At 52.3% G+C, this 19,630-nt stretch overlaps 1 protein-coding gene across 4 annotated transcripts in view; it reads left to right on the top strand.

Annotated features, from left to right (window-relative positions):
• DGCR8 (DGCR8 microprocessor complex subunit) overlaps nt 1-19,068 on the top strand; it is a 40,441-nt gene extending 21,373 nt beyond the window's left edge. For 3 of the 4 annotated variants that reach the window (XM_045535058.1, XM_045535056.1, XM_045535057.1), the window contains exons 9-13: nt 1,918-2,000; nt 13,977-14,077; nt 14,385-14,491; nt 15,032-15,159; nt 16,457-17,639. In XM_045535058.1, the coding sequence (XP_045391014.1) occupies nt 1,918-2,000; nt 13,977-14,077; nt 14,385-14,491; nt 15,032-15,159; nt 16,457-16,666 (629 nt within the window). In that variant the 3' untranslated portion in view covers nt 16,667-17,639. Of the gene's footprint in view, nt 1-1,917; nt 2,001-13,976; nt 14,078-14,384; nt 14,492-15,031; nt 15,160-16,456 lie in introns of all 4 variants that reach the window. The other variant, XM_045535060.1, reaches the window with a different exon arrangement.
• Nucleotides 19,069-19,630: the final 562 nt, after the last annotated feature.

The following is a 19,630-nucleotide window of genomic DNA, read 5'->3' as shown; positions in this document are numbered from 1 at the left end:
ACTAGTAAGAGTCAGCACTAGTAACAGCGGGCACTGGTAACAGCGGGCACTAGTAACAGTCGGCACTTTTAACAGTGGGCACTAGTAACAGCGGGCACTGGTAACAGCGGGCACTAGTAAGAGTAGGCACTAGTAACAATCGGCACTAGTAACAGTGGGCACTAGTAAGAGTGGGCACTAGTAAGAGCACTAGTAACAGCGGGCACTTATAACAGCGGGCACTGGTAACAGCGGGCACTAGTAACAGTCGGCACTTGTAACAGTTGGCACTAGTAAGAGTCGGCACTAGTAACAGTGGGCACTAATAAGAGTGGGCACTGGTAAGAGTCAGCACTAGTAACAGCGGGCACTTATAACAGCGGGCACTGGTAACAGCGGGCACTAGTAGCAGTCGGCACTTGTAACAGTCAGCACTTGTAACAGCGGGCACTAGTAAGAGTCGGCACTAGTAACAGTGGGTACTAGTAAGAGTGGGCACTGGTAAGAGTCAGCACTAGTAACAGCGGGCACTGGTAACAGCGGGCACTAGTAACAGTCGGCACTTGTAACAGTGGGCACTAGTAACAGCGGGCACTGGTAACAGCGGGCACTAGTAAGAGTCGGCACTAGTAACAGTGGGCACTAGTAAGAGTGGACACTAGTAAGAGTCGGCACTAGTAACAGTGGGCACTTGTAACAGCGGGCACTGGTAACAGCTGGCACTGGTAACACTGGGCATTCCTTTGCAGGAGACCGTTCTGCCCCAGCATCAGGGTCATTTGGCCTCTTCTGAGGTGTGGGCCACATTGCAGGGTGGTGTTGGGTACACCCCAGGCCCTCACACCTTCAGGTCCATTCTTGGGGTTGATACCATTGCTGTGTCTCCCAAAGCAGGTCTCAAAGCAGGAAGTGTGTCAGTTGTATCCTGGTCACACTAGGTCTCAGGGACAGTGCAGGTGTTTTTGCTCATGGGAATCAGAGTGCCCCTCAGTGCTGCGTCCTTTCAGTGGCAGGTGCTGAGGCCAGCTGGGAGCCTTCTGCGTTGCAGTTACTGCCTGTCCTTCCCTCCGCGCCACTGTCCTGGGCGTGCACACTTCTCCCTAGTCACCAGGAAGGACTGCTGTCTTAGGTTCTGCCTAAAAGACCTTTTCAGCTCAACAGACTGGGTGTTAGCAAGGTTTTGAGCCAATTACCTGTGGGGTGGGGCCTGGCACAGGGATGGAGAGGCCCTGGGGAGCTTCCCTCTGCGGGCTCACCTGCTCTTTCCCTCGTGCTGAAATCCACTTCTCCTGCCCAGACTGGCTGCCCTCCGTCGACATCTCTGCTTGCGTCTCCTGCAGCACTTAGAGCTCTGCAGGGTCAGACTGAGCTGAGCCACCAGCCCTCTGGCTGTTGCACCCCAGCCCTGTGGCCGTGATAGCCCTGCTCATGTGGTGCCTGTGCTCTGAGCCCTGGGCTGTCCCTGTGCTCTTCCCTGCAGACACTCTCCAGAGTGTCCCTCAGTCCTGGCCGTAGCAGGCCCTGCCGCTGCTGCCTGGTCTGGATGCTTGCAGCCACCTGCTCTCTGGCCTTCCTGCTCGGTCCAGGGCCTACTGAGCCGTTTTCTTATACACCACCCAAAGGATTCCCTAGAACGCAGGTCTGAGCCCCTCCCCCCCGCTCCAGGACCCCTGGGTGAGAGAGCACAGGCTCTCCATGTGGCTCGTGGGCCTCCTGCAGCCTGCCTCCCGTCTCCTGTCCTTGGGGTGGGCTCTTCCCTCTGTGCTCTCCTGACCCTGCCTCTGAAGTGCTGCCACTCCCTGGGGCCCTCACTTGCCCCCTGAGCTGTGGGATGGAAGCCAGTGCACAGCTCATTCTGCAGCTGAGTGGCATATCTGCCTGAGCCCTGGGAAGAGGGCTATGCCCAGGCCTCACCCTCTGGCTTTTCTTTCCCCGTAGCCCGAGCCACCCTGGAAATCCTCATCCCTGACTTTGTTAAACAGACCTCTGAGGAGAAGCCCAAGGACAGTGAAGAGCTTGAGGTGAGTGTCCTGGTCCTGCCCGCCAGAGCTGCGCCGCGCTGCAGCCACCCACCCTGTTGGCATGAGCCGGGACTGCCCGCGGGCTGTGCTTGTGCCCTCCACACCCTGTGCCAAGGATTTAGTCCTCCAGCCTCCAGGTCATTCTGTTCGTATTTCATAAAAGAGGAAACTTGCTTGTCTTTGTGCAGGCAGGGGGAAAAAATGTCTTTTTTGTTGGGAGATTTTTGTCCCTTGTGTTTTGCAGCCTTGAGTGTGTACTGTAAGTGTAAATCTGTGGTGGGAATGAAACTTTGAGCCACAGTCTACAAGATTCAGATTGTTCTTTATACAGTTTGCCCTTGAATAGTGCAGGGGTTTAGGGGTACCAACCCCCCTTGTAGTTGAAAATCCATGTATAACTATTGACTCCCCCAAATCTTAACTACTAATAGTCTACTGTTGGCCAGAAGCCTTACTGATAAATATAAACAGTCGATTAACACATACTTTGTATGTGGTGCATTGTATACTGTGTTTTTATGATAAAGTAAGCTACACAAAAGAAAATATTATTAAGAAAATCATAAGGAAAAGAAAATATAAGTCCAGGCGCGGTGGCTCACGCCTGTAATCCTAGCACTCCGGGAGGCCGAGGTGGGCAGATTGTTCGAGCTCAGGAGTTCGAGACCAGCCTGAGCAAGAGTGAGACCCTGTCTCTACTGAAAATAGAAAGAAATTATATGTACAGCTAAAAATATATATAGAAAAAATTAGCCAGGCATGGTGTCACATGCCTGTAGTCCCAGCTACTCGGGAGGCTGAGGCAGGAGGATTGCTTGAGCCCAGGAGTTTGAGGTTGCTGTGAGCTAGGCTGACGCCACGGCACTCTAGCCCGGGCAACAGAGTGAGACTCTGTCTCAAAAAAAAAAAAAAGAAAAAAAAGAAAATATATTTACCATTCATTAAGTCAAACTGGATCATCACAATGGTTTTTATCCTCGTCATCGTCACGCTGAGTAGGCTGAGGAGAAAGGAGGGGTTGGTCTTGCTGTCTCAGGGGTGGCAGAGGTGGAAGAAAATCTGCATAAAAGTGGACTCTTGCAGTTCAAGCCCATGTTGTTCAAGGGTCAATTATATGAAGAACCATTTAAAACTAGTTGTAAACCTTTTCTGAGTAAATATGATTGTAGCGTTATTTGTAGCAAGGGCTTCTCAAATTCTGAAGGATGTGTTCTTTTATATGATAGTTTTATTGAAGTAATTTATGTGCTGTAAAATTTGACCTGTTAAACTATACAATACAGTGGGTTTTTGTATATTCAGAGTTGTGCAGCCATCACAACTACCTGATTTTAGCACATTTCGTCACACCTCAAGGAAACCCCCAGACCCACTAGCAGTCACTGCCAGTTCTCCCAGTCGCCAGGAGCCACCAGCGTGCCTTCTGCCTCCGTGTAGTTGCCAGTTCCAGACAGTTCACGTACATGGAATCACACAGTGTGTGGTCCTTGGTGACTGCCTTTCCTCACTCGGTGTGCTGTGTTAGCTATGGGTTTTATCAGAGTGAGGAAATTTCCTTCTTTTCCTGGTTTGCTGAGAGTTTTACCAGGAATGGATATTGGATTTTGCCTCATGTTTTTTCTCCTTCTGTTGAACTGATCATGTGGTTTTCTTGTTTTTTATTTTACTAATACGGGATATTGCTTTTTGAAAGTTAAACCAATCTTACATTCCTAGGATAAATGCCACTTGATCGTGGCATATAACCATTTTTATATGGATTTGTTTTGCTAGTATTTTGTTAAAGATTTTTGGATATATAGTGCTGAGGAATAGTGGTCTGTGGTTTTCTTGTGATATCTTTGTCTAGTGTTGGTATCAGGGTAATGCTTGCTTCATAAAATGAGTTGAAAGTATTCCTTCCTTTTCTATCGTGTGGAATAGTTTGTGAAGGATTGGTATTAATTTTTTAAATGTTTGATAGGATTCACCCAGTGAAACCTTGGCCCAGGCTTTTCTTTGTCCTAAGTTATTTAATTACTAATTCAGTCTTACTTCTTACAGGTCTATTTAGAGTTTCTATTTCTTCTTGAGCCAGTTTTGGTATTATAGTTTGTGTCTTTCTAGGAATTTTTTCCATTTGATCTGCATTATCTAGTTCATTAGCATATATTTGTTCATAGAATTCCCTTATGATCCTTTTTTATTTCTATGAGGTTGTGATGGTCCCTGCTTTCATTCCTGCTTTTAGTAATTTGAGTCTGTTTTCTTTTCTTAGTCATTCTAGGTAAAGTTTTATCAATGTAGATATTTTCAAAGATCTATCTTCTATGGATTTGAGTTACTACGTCCTTTTATTTCAGCCTGAAGGCCCTTCAGGATTTCTTGTGGAGCAGGTCCACTAGCAGTGAATTTTCTGAGTTTTTATCTGAAAGTGTCTTAATCTCTTCTGTACTTTTGAAGCATAGTTTTCTGGACACAGAATTCTTGGTTGACAGCCTTTTCTTGGCAGTGGGAGCATGTCATCCCGTTGCGTTCTGGCCCGCGTGGGTTCTGATGAAGAGCTGGCTGTTTTTGTTTTTGTTTAATTTTTTTTATATCAGCTTATTATGGGGGTACAAATGTTTAGGTCACGTATATTGCCCTTGGTCCACTGGAGTCAGAGCTTCAGGTGTGTCCATCCCCCAGATGGTGCGTACCACACCCATTAGAGGTGTATATGCCCATCCCCCTCCCATCTGCCTGACACCCGATGAAGGTTATTACTATATGTGCACTTAAGTGTTGATCAGTTAACACCAGTTTGATGGTGAGCCCATGTGGTGCTTGTTTTTCCGTTCTTGGGCTACTTCACTTAGTAGAATGGGCTCTAGAAGACCTGGCTGTTAGCCTCATGGAAGCTCTCTTTTGTCTTTGGTCTTCGATAGATGTCTCTAGGTGCAGATGTCTTTAAGTTTGTTCTAGTGGGAGTGTGTTGAGTTTCTCAGATGTATAGATTAATGTTTTCCATAAAATTTGGGGAAGTTTCAGCCATGGTTTCCTCAAATATTCTCCTTGCTCTTTTATTTAATATTTCACTTCTCTTTGTGGGACTCCCATTAACATCCATTGTTACACTTAGTGATATCTCACAGGTCTCTGAGGCTCTGTTCTTTTTTTTTTTTTTTTTTTTTGAGACAGAGTCTCACTCTGTTGCCCGGGCTAGAGTGAGTGCCGTGGTGTCAGCCTCGCTCACAGCAACCTCAAACTCCTGGGCTTCAGTGATCCTCCTGCCTCAGCTTCCCGAGTAGCTGGGACTACAGGCATGCACCACCATGCCCGGCTGATTTTTCTATATATTTTTAGTTTAATTTCTTTTCTTTTTATTTTTAATTTATTATTATTATTATTTTTTGAGACAGAGTCTCACTCTGTTGCCCGGGCTAGAGTGAGTGCCGTGGTGTCAGCCTCGCTCACAGCAACCTCAAACTCCTGGGCTCAAGCGATCCTCCTGCGTCAGCCTCCCAAGTAGCTGGGACTACAGGCATGCGCCACCAGGCCCAGCTAATTTTTTCTATTTTTAGTAGAGACGGGGTCTCGCTCTTGTTCAGGCTGGTCTCGAACTCCTCCTGAGCTCAAACGATCCGCCCGCCTCGGCCTCCCAGAGTGCTACGATTACAGGCGTGAGCCACCACTCCCAGCCCTTCCGTTCTTTTTTCTTCATTCTTTTTCTTTCTCTTCCTCAGAATGGATAACAATTGTTCCATCTTCAAGTTTGCTGATCTTTCTTCTGCCTGCTCAAATCTGGTGAACCCCTCTAGTGAACATTTCATAATTTCTATTTCTTCTTTGATATTCTCTACGTGGTGGGACATTACTCTTTCATTTTTTAGACTTTTTTTTTAGTTCTTTGAACATGTTTATTGTAGGTGATTTAAAGTCTTGTTTGGCAAGTCCAGTCTCCTCAGAGATAGTGTGTGTCATGCTAACTGCTTTTTCCTGCCATGTGTGGACTATCTATACTTTCCTATTCCTTTGCGTGTCTCGTAGTTTTTCTGTTGAGGATGGGAAGTTTAAAATAGTATGTGGCAGCTCTAGAAATCAGATGACCTTCCCCGCCCAAAGTTGATTGTTTTGCTGTTTGTGGTTGTTGCTCAGGGGCTGCTGTAACAAAGTATCACAAACAGAAATACATTGCTCATGGTTTGGGGGCTGGAAGTGTAAAGTCGAGGTGTCCGGAGGGTCAGCTCCTTCTGAGGGCTGTGCAGGCGCCGCGCACCTGGGTTGGATGCTGGCGGTCTCCACGTTCGCGCCTTCCTCCCCGCGCACGTTTGTCTCCAGATTTCCCCTTTGCATAACGACGCCAGTCATACTGGGTAAGGGCCCCTAAATGACCTCATTTCTAACTTGATTACCTCTGTAAAGACCCTGTACGAATACAGTCACATTCTGAGGTCCTGGGGTTTAGGACTTCCACTTGTGAATTCTGGGTGACACATGGTTCAGCTTAGAATAGTGACTTCCCTAGACTAATTTTGTGAAGTCTTGTCATAAGTGGCCACTGAAGTCACAGTTTCTGTTAGCTAAGTGGTCACCTGATTATTGGACACAGATTTCCTTAAATTCCCAAAAACAATGTCTCCTGGTCTTTGCCAGGGGGCTGTGTGGGCTTGTTGGTGCTCACCTGCGGTGCTCCAGCGGCTGACCCTGCTGCCTTGGCCTTGCCTTCCCACCTGCACAGAGCTTCCTGGGCAACCAGAGGGGAAGTTAAGGCCCTTCTGAGGTCTGTGCTGGGCAGGCACAGGGCCACGTGGGCCCCCAGACCCCACACGTATGCTGGAACTTTTCAGAGTCCTCCACGGACATCTCATTGTCCAGCTTTTTCCGTCAGGGCTTTTGGCAACCCTCTTGTTTGCCCAGCTGGTATCACAGCCTCAGGCCACTGTAAGTGTGAACCGTGTGCCACTGATTCCTTTTGACACGTGCCCTGGGTACTGGGCTATTTTCACGGAGTGAACTCTGAGTCAGGCAAACAAAGACGAGTCCTTCCATGAGGGCAGCCAGAGAGGTCTCCGAGTGACAGTTCTCTGTGGCTGGGGTCTTGGGGACCTGTTCTGCCTTTTCAGTGGCTACCACAGAGCTGGGGAGAGAGATTGGGAATAGCGTAAGTTAAAATGCCACGAAACTCCTTGTTCTTACCAAGATTCAGCTGTTTTTCTTGAGTAAACACTCCTCAGATGGTTTAAAGGCTTTCTTTAATTTCCAGAGTTTTGAAAAAGTTGATTTTGACCATTTTTGTTAGTGTTCTTATTGCTTTTATGGAGGAGCAGATTTTGGAGGTCCTCATTCTGCCATTCCAAAAGCTCTTCAGGATGGATTTTTAAGTCTGCTATCTTTGTAGGCTGTTACTATTATAAAATATAGTAAACTAGTATTAAATTGTTGCTCTAAAGTTTCTGGATGTTTTCTATGCTTGCTTGCTTGCTTGCTTTCTTTCTTTCTTTTTTTTTTTTTTTTTGAGACAGGGTCTCGCTCTGTTGCCTGGGTAGAGGGCAGTGGCACTGTGATTGCTCACAGCAACCTCAAACTCCTGGGCTCAAGCAATCCTCCTGCCCTAGCCTCCCAAGCAGCTGGGACTATAGTCACACACCATGATGCCCAGATAATTTTTCTAATTTTGGTAGAGACGGGGTCTTGCTTTTGCTCAGGCTGGTCTTGAACTCTTGAGCTCAAGCAATCCTCCTGCCTCGGCCTCCCAGAGTACTAGGGTTACAGGCACGAGCCACTGCACCCAGCCCTTTATGTAACTTATTTTGTCATAAATAGGCCACATACAGATCACAGACCCCTCTTGGATCAGGGACTTAGTTTAAAAATGCTACCTTTTGCAGGAAAAGCCACATTTCAACTTTATTTCTGAGGGAAAGATGGGAAAGAACTGCCTGCCAGACTCACACCCACAGCCCATCGAGACTCTCAGAGGGACTGTTGCACATGATGGGACCTCGGCTGTGCAGTTCTGATGCCGCCGTCCTTCCTGAGTCGTGGCCCTGCTTTTCCTTTGACGTGGGGTGGCAGAAATGTGTGTGAGTGACTGTGGGTTCTGGCGCTGGGAGACAGCCCAGCTGGGGTCAGATTCTCAGTGTGCACTCTCGAGTTCTTCTGGGAAGCAGAGAGGCTTTCCAGAAACTACACTGGAATGTTGCCTGAGAAAGAAGAGGTTCCCATGTGGAGAAGGGCCTGTGTGGGGGGGAGGGTTCCACTCGACAGCTTCGGCTGGGCTCAGGAATCCCGACTAGAAGATTTCCCTGTGGGGGGGGTATCCACACCCCTCCTCCAGTCCTCTGCCACCACGTGGGTGTCCAGCACGTCAGCTCTGACGCTGTTACCTGGAGTGGTGTCAGCTCTCACAGGATAAAGCACTCGGTCCCACACAACTGCCTCTACTTTAGATGCCAGCTGCAAATGGGGATCCTGGCTACCCACCACGCTTCTGCCTGGCCAGCTACAGATTTGTAGTCTTCAGGCTGGTTAATTATTTGCTAGAAGATTCATGGAACTCAGGAGAGCGTTTTGCTTACGATGGTTATGATAAAGGAAACAAGTGAACAGCCAGCTGAAGAGATACACAGGGCGAGGTCTAGGAGGATCGTGAGTGCAGGAATCTCTGTGTCCTGGAGTTGGGTGCTCCACCGTCCCAGCACATGGATACCTTCACAACCAGGAAGCTCTCCAAGTCTCCTTTAAGAGATTTTATAACCCAATCTCCAGCCCCGCCTTCACTCCCCGGAGGTGGGGGACAGCCTGAAAGTTCCCACCCTTTAGTCATGCATTTGATCTTTCTGGAGACCCCACCCTGAGCCATCTCATTCCCACAAGCTCAGGTGTGGGGTTTTTTTTTTTTTTTTTTAAAGGAGATAGGGGCTCACTCTGTCACCCAGGCTGGAGTGCAGTGGCACAGTTAGGGCTCACTGCAGCCTTGAACTCCTAGGCTCAAGTGATCCTCCCACCTCAGCCTCTGGAGGAGCTGGGACTATAGGTGTGCACCATCACCTGGCTAATTTTAAAAATTTTTTGTAGAGATGGGCTGGGGGTGTGTGCCTCTCCAAGTTGCCCAGGTTGGTCTCAAACTCCTGGCCTCAAGTGATCTTCCTGCCTTGGCCTTCTAAAGTGCTGCGATTTTGGGCCTGACCTAAGGGTCCTTTTGAATAACACAGATACTCCTATAACTCAGGAAATCCCCAGGGTTTTAGGAGCCCTGTGCTGCGAACTGGAGACAAAGACCAGATATACTTTTATTACGTTACACCTTGGTTAGGGTACCTTTTACATGTGCCTCTCTTGAGAAGCTTTTTGACCTGATTTAATTATATACATATGTATCTGATTTTCCCAGTTTAAAATCTGTCCCAGGGGAAAGTAGCTTTTCCTTCAGGTGGGGTGGAGGGAGCATTCAGACGAGGCAGTCGTCTCTCGCTCCTGGGAAGTGTCCTGGGGGCTGGACTTTGTTGCAGAGGTGGCAGCATGCTGTTCTGGGACATCCCAGCCTGGACCGTGGGTCGTGGGTCGAGGTGTCAGAGCAGGCTGGCGAGGCCCTGGGGCTTTGGGCGCTCTCTGCGGGCTGACTCGCGTGAGGTGCGGTGGTTGCCCGGTCCCTGCCTCCACGTGCCTGTGTCACTGCCAGGAAGGAGAGGCTCTCTGAGAAGCAAGTGTGTTGCTTGATTAAAAAGGGAAAAAAAAATAGAACCGGCATTTCCTTTTCACACTTTTAGTGACCTGTTCTTGGTATTTTGTTGTCTTTTAGCTAGCTGTTGGCTGGTTGGTTCGTGGCTATTCACGAATGTAGAGATTAGTGACCAAGTGTTTTCCAGTTTTTTCAATTGATTTTTTAGTTTACATAGAGTTAAGTTCACTTTTTGGTGCAGTTCTATGAGTTTTGACAAATGTATAGAGTCATGTAACCAACGCAGCAGTCAAGATACAGAGAACATTTCCCTTATGCCTCGTGTTCTTTCGGGGTGCCCCTTTGTTTTGCCAGTTCCAGAATGTCCTAGGAGTGGAGCCACACAGTAAGTGGCCTTTGAACCTGGCCTCTGTGACTTAGAGTGATTCACCCCCATCACGTGCATGTCAGGGTCATTTCCGCCGCAGAGTAGCCCCCACTGTGTGGTTGTGCCACAGTGTGGGGGGGTGCCTCTGTGGTCTCCGTTCGGGACACTGGCACCTTCCTAGGTTTTGGTGGTTGACAGTACGGCTGTCCAGTTCTGTGTGCTCGTCAGATTCCGGCACCTGGGCTGGGGCTGCTGGGCCCTGGGCAGGCATTTACCTTGGGTTGCCCTTGCACCTTTCTTAGGGATCAGGTCACCATGGAGGTGTGCATCTGTTTCTGGGCTCTCTTCTGTCCCTTGAGCTGTGTGTCTGTCCTTCCACTGATGCCACACCTTCTTGATGATTTGAAATCTTGAAGTCAGATAGCACAAATCCTCAGACTTTGCTTTTCTTTCTCAAAAATTTTTTTTGGCTTTTCTAGCTCCTTTGCCATTCCATGTAGACTTTAGAAACAGTATCTTGATTTCTGTAAAAAATTCAAATGGACTTTTAATTGGAATTGTGTTAATCTGTGGATCAATTTGGGGAGAATTGACGTCCTAACAATATTGAGTCTTCTAAATCATAAACATAGACTATTTCTACATTTATTATGTCTTCTTTGATATCTCTCATATCAAAGAAATTGGCAGTTTTTCAGCACATAGATTCTGCACATATTTTATTAGGTTTATACTTAGGTATTTTGTATGTTTGGTGCTATTGAGTAGTACTCTAGTTTCAATTCTGGTTATTCATCTAGCATAGACACAGTTTATTATTTGTATATTGACCTTGTGTCCCGTCACTTTGCTAAACTCATATATAAGTTCTAGTTGTTTTTTTGTAGACTTTGGATTTTCTATGTACAGGATTATGTCAGTTATGATTAAAGATGGTTTGATTTTTTTCTTTTCCATCTGGGTGCTTTCTATTTTAGTTCTTGCCTGACTTCTCTGGCTGGGACCTCTAGCGCACTGTTGGCCGGAAGTGGCGAGAGCGGATAGCTCTGTTCCTGACCTTAGGGGAAGCACCACTGAGTGTGACGTTGGCTGTGGGTTTCCCGTAGATGCCCCTCACGGGGTAGAGAAAGGTCGCCTCTATCCCTGGTTTGTTGAATGCTTTTATATGAAATAGTGTTGGATTTTGTCTAATGCCTTTTCTGTATTTGTTGACCTTACCATCAAATTTTTTTCTGTAATTTGTTAATGTAGATAATTATGTTGATAGAATAAGTCCTCCGTGGGCATGGGATATATTTCTTTTTATGTGTTAATGGTTTCAATATGCTTTACAGTGTTGCATGTGTATTCATGAGGGACATTGTAGTTTTTTATACTATTTTTGCCTGGTCTTAATATCGTGGTACTATTAGTGTCATAAAATGAGTTGGGAAGTGCCCTTTCTCTTGAGTTTTTCAAGAAAGTCTGTATAGAATCAATGTAATTTCTTTCTTAAAATTTGGGCCTGGAGTTTTCCTAGTGGGAAAGTATTTAAGCACAGAGTCAATTTCTTGAATAGATATATGGCTATTCAGGCTATTTAGATAATTTGTATTTTTTGAGGCATTGGTCCATTTTATCCAGATGGTTGGATTCATGGGTGTCAAGTTGTCTGTGGTGTTCCCTCACGGCCTTGAACATCTACCGGGCGGGCACTGGTCACTCAGGTCCTTCTGTGCTGTTTGTCAGAAGCAGCAGCGACTTGTCTGTAGGTCACTTCTGCCATTTGTCTGCAGAGCTGGAGCCTCCACCTGTCCCTGGCGTTAGCGCTCAGCAGTGCATGTGGCCTGTGGCCGCTTGGTGCAGGTCGTCCTGGCCCAGGTCTCTGCCAGAAACTGGTGTCTGTGCTTCTGAGCCGCGCTCTCCAGCGAGGCGTGTGCCAGGGCGGGGCCTGGAGCTCTGGGGTGTGCACGCTGTTCCCGTCTGCCCAGCCCCGGTGCCAGGCCTGCTGCCCAGGGACGGACCACTGGTCTGAGAGCGGGGCCTTACCTGCCAAGAGGGTCAGCCGTCACTAAGTGGTTGGCTGTCTGGTTGGTGCCCCGAGGTCGGTTCCAGGGCCTGATGTCTTCGTGAGGGGCTGCCCTTGGAAACAGGCCCACACTGATGCGGGCACGTATGGAGAGAAGTGTCTTGTGAGGACCTCCTTGGGGACAAGAGCCCGACCGTGCCGGGAGGAGCTCCTGCTCGCTGGCCTGGGTGGTCCTCCTCGGGGACGGTGCCTTCCTCCCTCCCCGTGGTCGGCAGTGAGCCTGCCTCCTCGTCCAAGCAGGGGAGGGCCCAGGAGTCGCCCTCTTCCTCGTCTGCAGAGCCGGCCCCACTGCTGGGGTCGGGGCTCACCTGCAGGGCTGCGCGGCGAGCTGTTGGAATCGGCCGAGTCCAGCTTCCTGGCGTGCCCAGGCGTGAGGCCGGAGCACGTCGCTCGCCCTCGGCTCCAGGTCTCTCAGAGGTCCCCAGAACAGGGCTGGGGGCAAGGCCCGTGAAGGGTGTGGACTCGGCGTGGACCCCTCTGGTGCTGGGCCCCTCTGTTTCTCTGTGGTGCTAACTCTTGCTTAAGGTTTGCTTGTCAGCTGGGAGGACCTTGCTCAGAATCTCAGGGAGACCCTGTTCTGGGCTGCTTTGTGTCCCCCGAAAGGGTATGTTGGAGTGGTAATCCCCAGTACCTTCGAATGTGACCTTTGGAAAGAATCATTGCAGATACAGTTGGATTAACATGATGTCACACGCAGTGAGGTGGTTTGGTGTCTAAGAAGAGGGGGAGAGACAGGGCCAGCAGACCACGTGGAGAGCAGAGGGAGGCTGCTGTGACCCGGGGCTGCCTGGGTCATCAGGAGCTGGGAGAGGTGAGGAAGGATCCTCCCCTAGAGGCTTCTAATTTTTTTTTTTTTGTTCTTATTAGAGACAGAGTCTTGCTGTGTTGCCCAGGCTGGTCTTGAACTCCTGGCCTCAAGTGATCTTCCCACCTCTGCACCCCAAGTGGCTGGGCCTACAGGGCGTATATGTCCTGCTAATTACTTTTATCACCCTAGAGGTTTCTGAGGGAGTACAGCGTTGCCGACACCTTGACTCCAGACTTCTGGCCTTCACAGCTGAGAAAATAAACCTCTGCTGTTCAAAGGCCAGTTTGTGGGACTGGACCACGGCAGCCCCGCCAGGGAGGTGGTCTGTGCTCCAGAGTGGGCCGGATGGCATCTTTCTTTCACCCAGGAAGGGTCTCGGCTTCAGCCTTTGGCTAGAGACTGTGTCAGGGAAGGCACGGTCGGGTGGCCTGTCCCTGTGGCTCCACCTCATGCACCCCTCGGCCACCTCACTCCTGTCCGGCTTCCCCTAGCCTTGCTGTGCAGAATTTCCCCTTTGTCCTCCTCATGTGTGACTTGGTTAACTTGCTTCAGTATTGCCTGTTCTTGCCCCTCTGTTCTCTGGTCAGAGTGACTGGCCGCAGAGCCGGGGTGAAGACGCCATTGGAAACAGCCGCACCAGGCCCTGCCACCCCGACCCGGTGGGAATCTGTGCGGCCGCAGGGGGCTCTGGCCCTCGGGGGGCTTGGCCTTTTTTAAAATGCAGCTTTTGTGTCTGTCTAGCATATCTTCTCTCTCTCTTCGTAATTATGACTGTAGAGGTTCTCTCTGAGAGTGGTTTGTCTTTAGATTTCTGAAGAATTGTGCCTTGTTGGTCAGAGTGAGACTCAGAAGAGGTGTCCCCTAGCCAGCCATGGGCCCAGGGCCGCCGTGGGCACCAGACTCCGTCCCACTGTGCTCAGGGGGACAGGGAGGTACGGAACGTTGTCCGTGCCCAGCTGGTCCCTGGCAGGGCTGTGGGGTGTCATGTTTAGGGGATGTCATAGGAAACAGCTCTGAGTGTCTGGGGGAAGCCAGCCCTGAGAGGCCGGTGGGCCTGGTGAGGACTCACAGGCGTCTGCTTTGTATTGTAGTATTTTAACCACATCAGTATCGAGGACTCGAGGGTCTATGAGCTGACGAGCAAGGCCGGGCTGTTGTCTCCATATCAGATCCTCCATGAGTGCCTTAAAAGGTAGGGCGGGAGGACGCCTCCCGTGCGGGGTCAGCTTGGGCGAGCTCCTATCCGGCATCCCATGTCCTCAGTGGGCGTTCGTCCCTGGGTGGAGGCATGGCAGTTTTCCCTGGGTACATGAAGCCCCTCAGCCCTGGCTGTCAGTCAGAGCCGTGGGGTTGAGGCAGGTGTGCCAGGGACTCCCTCCTCCCGCTGACTCGCAGTGTGGGGAGAGGCCTGGCCTTTTCTTCAGGGGGCCTTGGAGGGCTTGCCCACAGCAGCCCTCGCTCCTCAGTCGGTGCTGCCTGCTCTTTGTGTTCTGTTAAAGAAACCACGGAATGGGTGACACGTCCATCAAGTTTGAAGTGGTTCCTGGTAAAAACCAGAAGAGCGAATATGTCATGGCATGTGGCAAGCACACAGTTCGCGGGTGGTGTAAGGACCCTTCTCCACTGCTTCCCGAGGACCCTGGGGGGTGGCATTGGGCTGGTGGCCCTTGGTGTGGCCTTGTACTTCCCGAGCCCCAGCTGTGTGTTGGCTACCACACATTCAGCCCAAAGCGGGGCTGGAGGCCATCCTGCCTGCACCTCCTGTCTTCCTCCCGTACCCTCCTGCCACCTCTGTCTGTCCAGCCCCGTCCCTATGGCAGGAGGAGTGTTCTTCCTCCCACGACAGCCAGCAGAATGCTGGTGCTTCTCTGTGCCTGGAGTGTAAGGCTTGGGAGAGAGGCAGGCTGCCTAGCTGCGTGGCTTTGGGTGCGTGCCCTCACCTCCTGGAGCCGCAGATGGGCATTGCAAGGTGGCAGCCGGGTGCCATGAGACACGGACGCCCAGAGCAGTGGCACAGCGTGCCCTGCTGGCCCTCAGGGTGGGGATTGGCGAGGCCGGGAACAGCAGGGCTCCTGTTGAGGAGAGCTGGCTGTGTGAACACAGGATGCTCGCGGCAGCACTCTGCATGTTTGCTTCCTCTTTGTAGGTAAAAATAAGAGAGTGGGAAAACAGTTAGCCTCTCAGAAAATCCTTCAGCTGCTGCACCCGCATGTCAAGAACTGGGGGTCTTTACTGCGCATGTATGGCCGCGAGAGCAGCAAGATGGTCAAGCAGGTAGGTGGCCCCCTCGGGTCGCACGATAGCCTCTGCTTCTCCTCCCACCCTGGGGCTTGTGTCTGGGGCTCTGCTGTCAGAGGGGCAGAGTGTGGCAGCTCCGCTCTAGCTCATGGCTGCCTCTCCTACGCCATGTCCGTGAATTTGTGGGCAGGCGATGTGGGGTTGTCTGAACCTGCTGGGAGTGGTCAGTGCAGTGTGAGTGGTCGGGCACTGCCTGGGCCCAGCGAGGTGGCTGGAGTGCAAGGCAGGGCCGGGCAAGAGACTGGTGGTGTGCCCGGCTCTGAGGGGCGTGAAGGCTCGGGAGCCAGGCCCCGGCCCTCCTGGGGTGGCACAGCCTTGGACTTAGTTGACGCCCGTTGGCTTGAAGGAGATGAGCACATCAGTGCAGCTCTCCCTGGTCTGCCTTTATCGGAAAAGTGCTGTGTGCCATCGGGCTTGCCTCTGTTGCGGCCACGATCTCCATGTGTGAGCCGCTGCCTGCACCCCGGGGGTGGAGGGAAGCACTGGGAGGTGAGTGCTCACGTTCTTCATTTTTCCCAGTGTTTACGGAAACCGGGTTATCTGCGTCCCGCTTGGTGGAGGGGCGGTAGGCATGAGGGGAGCGCGCTACGGGTGGGCTGACCTGAGGACTGTGCCACGGGCCCTCAGGCTGAGCCAGGGGGAGCACAGCACCACCTTCAGGTCCCCCAGGGCCGTGAAGAGGCACTTGCTGTGGGCACGACAAGGCAAGGTGAGACCACACAGGCCACCAAGGTGTGTGAAGGATGACGCTTTTGGGCAAGGAGTTAAAATGTAGGTGAAGCTGGCTTCTGTCTTGCTGCGCACGGTCCTGGGCGCAGACCGAGAGGGCGAGAGAAGCCTTGCCTTGGCCTGTGGGGGAACCGCTCCAAGCTGGAGGGCGAGGAGTCCCAGCGTGGCACAGCCTACCACAGGGCAGCTCTGGCATCCTGGGGCACGGCAGGCCCCATGGCTGGCCTCAGAAGACAGGAAGGGGCCAAGGACAGCTTGTTGGCTGTGTGAGCTGTGGAATACACAGCTCAGTGCCTGGGGCCAGCATGCTGTCCCTGCTGGCTGTGGCCACGTGCTCATCTCTCTGCTTGATGGGTCCTTGGGGTCCAGTGAGCACCCAGCCTCCCTGTCTTGCCAGGCAGGAGGAGGCAGAAGTGGGGTGGAGTGGCCAGAAAGCAGGCCAGGCGTCGGTGAGGATAGGCAGCCAGTGTGTAGTGGGTGGCCACATCTCCTGGCTGCTGTGTGCCTGCCAGGCAGTCCTGAGAGCGAGGCCCTGTGTCCCCAGGAGACCTCGGACAAGAGCGTGATCGAGCTGCAGCAGTACGCCAAGAAGAACAAGCCTAACCTGCACATCCTGAGCAAGCTGCAGGAGGAGATGAAGAGGCTGGCGGAGGAGAGGGTGAGTGCCGCCCTGCGTCTGCCCTGCCCCGCGACGAGGGCGCCAGGACCCTCCTTCCAGATGAGGCTGGCTTTCTTTAAGCTTCAGCATGTGTGAAATTGTATAAAATCACTTTACTTTTGGGTACAGTAGAGAGCTGGCAGGCCAGCCTGGTGTTCGGTGATGGGCGTGACCTCTGTGGGCCGACTCCGGGTCTTGATTCCACGCTGGCGTTTGAGGGCAGGGTCAGTGTGCTGGCCAGGTACCCTGGGGAACTCACAGGTTCAACTGGTAGGGCTTGGTCCCAGCAAGCCTTCCTAAAGCCACCTTGGGTGCCGCACACCAAGAGGGGATTGTCAGGTTGACAGTGGTATCCCCTGTCCCCAGGCACAGTCCATGTGGCTACTCACACCCCCTCCTGGGCCTCCTAGGCAGGAGCTTTCTTAGCTGTGGCATCCCCTGGGCCTGCACGAGAGCCCCAGGGCTCGGCACCTGCTGCCCCGCCCGGGCCTCGAAGGGTCAGGAGGCCAGGAGGGGCCTTGCTCCTGCCCTAGGCAGGGGTGGGAGCCTCATCCGCCTGGAGCTAGCAGGACTGCCTGGCCTGTCCCTGGTCAGGAGAAGGGCTGTGGGGCCTGAGGGGGACAGGCCCTGGCTTGGGGAAAGGGGTTGACGGGGCCCCAGGGCAAACAAAGGCTGGGCCAGGGAGAGACTTGGCTTGTTGCTGTGACCGCACCTGACTTCTTTGCTTCTGGGTGTGCGGACACCAGGGAAATCGCAGCATGTGGTGCTTGGCAATGGCATTCCAGGGGCCCTCTCCAGTCCTGGCTTAGCCTGCTCCCCAGGCTGTCCTACTCCCAGCCTGGCATCACAGGCACTGCTGTCCCCTGGGCTGCGGGAGCCTCCTAGCACCAGTCCGCAGGGCTTGCCTCCACCCTGGCCCTCCGGAGCCTTGGCGAAGCCCAGTTCCTTGGCATCCCTGAGCTGTTGTTCTTTCAGGAGGAGACTCGGAAGAAGCCCAAGATGTCAATTGTGGCGTCTGCCCAGCCTGGCGGTGAGCCCCTATGCACTGTGGATGTGTGAGGAGGCAGCACAGCCGGGGCGTGGGGGCCGCCAGCGGCACTGCTGAGACCACCAGTCACGCATCGCTCATCACAGAGTCAGGCCTCCAACCTGAGTTCCTCCCCTGTGGCCAGCGTGTCTGAGGGCCTGGGCCGGAGGTGGGGGCTCTGGCACACGGGGACAGTCATGACCACACAGCACACACGTGAGACAACGGTTCTCCCTTGGAAGCCCTCCCAGGCCTGAATGGATGTGTTTAAGGATCAACTCCGGGTGCCGCAAGGTTGCAAGCTGGTAGTTTCTAGACAGCTGTAGACCGTGCTTGTGTGTACCTGCTGCGGACTGTCTTGATGAAGGTTTTCATGAATTTTAGTACATGATGTGCACGGACAGCAGATGATACGGGATGATGGATGAGTTGAGAAAGGACGCCGAATGCTGTGGCCGTGGCTGGCCGTGGTGCCAGGTGGCCCCTGTGCCCAGGGCCCCTACCGAGCCGCTGGGGGGAGCTGGTCAGAGGGGCACATGGCACTTCGCCCCCACCTGCCTTCTGTGTTTTCCCTTTTTCTCTGAAAAAGTTATAACAGTTAGAAAGGAGTATTTCAGACCTTTTTGGTTTAAAATAAACAGACTTTTAGCATCAGCACTACTTTTCAGAGATTGCAGGCAAACCATCGTCAGAGTGGTTGCTCTCCAGCCTGGATGTGACGCCAGGGGGACAATGACATCCTGCAGCCCACCGTCCTGATCCAGTCAATGCCCCAAGGCCACACCTCGCTGGACACGGAGGCCCCACGTTCACTGGCCGCTGGCGACGGTTTTTTACAGAGATTTTTGCACAGTCAAGTCCATCTGTGCCCTCATCGATTTTTAAAGCTTTTGATATTTCAGCATTTGGAAAGAAACTTTTACAGTGAGGGTGGAAGTAGACTTGGAATCCTGCATTTTAGCAAGTGGACTTGTGTAAACAGGAAGCAAGGGCTCTTCAGTGCAGTCCACTCTTGACGCGGGGCTGGCTGAGCATGTGGCAGGCAGCTGCCTCCTGGTGACAGGGGCTTCCTTGGATCTCGAGGGCAGCTATCCCATGCAGCCAGGCCCCATGCCCCGTTTGCTCCTTGTCTGGCACCGGTGCTTTCTGGGCCCCTGCAGACGGAGCAGGGTTGGAGCTGTGCTCCTGTTGTGTCCCAGGGCAGGAGGTTGTGCTCAGAGCCCTGTCCCCAGCACCTGTCGAGGCTGCCGTGTGCTTGTGCCATGCCAACCGATGCAGGAGCCCAGCGTTCTGCGCCATCTGCCCCGTCATGCTGCCCATGGGTGGGAGTGATGGTGTTTTTGTGCAGAAGACGGAATGTTAGCCTGTGGGTCACCCAGAGCATATCCCTCCCTCACCACCTGTGTGACCAAGGTTGGCTTCTGTGCTGAGCTTTCAAAAGAAACCCCTAAATCAAGTTGCTGTAATTAGATACTTGCTTCTGTCTTGCCTTTTGTCTACAGCTGTGAATAATCGTTTGACTGTAACTGTTGCCCTTAGACAGCCAGATGCGCCTGTAAACCAAAGCTTTGTGCACACCTGTCCCCCTAGAGGCCGGGGAGCCTCACTGTGTCCCCCTCTGTCCACCAAGTGTGGGTGCCAGTTGTGTGCAGTCCTGCGAGGTTGGCGGGCAGGGGGCCCTGTGTGGATGCCCCTGGGCACTGGGCCGTGGCTGAAAGGCGAGCCGCTATGTCTGAACGCATAAAGCAAACTGTCCAAAAAGAGTGGCTGCTGTTTTTCTTCTGAGGGCAGGAGCCTGGGGGCTCGGGGACCCTCAGCTACCTCTCCTGGACCCTCTGGGCTGGGTGCCTGCTGGACACAGTGGCTCCTGCAGGGCTGAGCAGCACCTCAGCGTGGCTCTGGGTCCCTCCTTGGTCACTGTCCTCCCTCCTGGGCTGAGGGTTTGAGGGCCCTTCCCTTGCTCAGGTGCAGGGGCAGCACCTGCTGTCCAGTGGGGGAGACAGGCAGCCTCAGCTTACACTGTTAAAAGCAGG

This window comes from Lemur catta, chromosome 21 (genome assembly GCF_020740605.2).
Source record: "Lemur catta isolate mLemCat1 chromosome 21, mLemCat1.pri, whole genome shotgun sequence".
Taxonomy (NCBI): domain Eukaryota; kingdom Metazoa; phylum Chordata; class Mammalia; order Primates; family Lemuridae; genus Lemur; species Lemur catta.
This window is presented reverse-complemented; position numbering and strand designations above follow the sequence as displayed.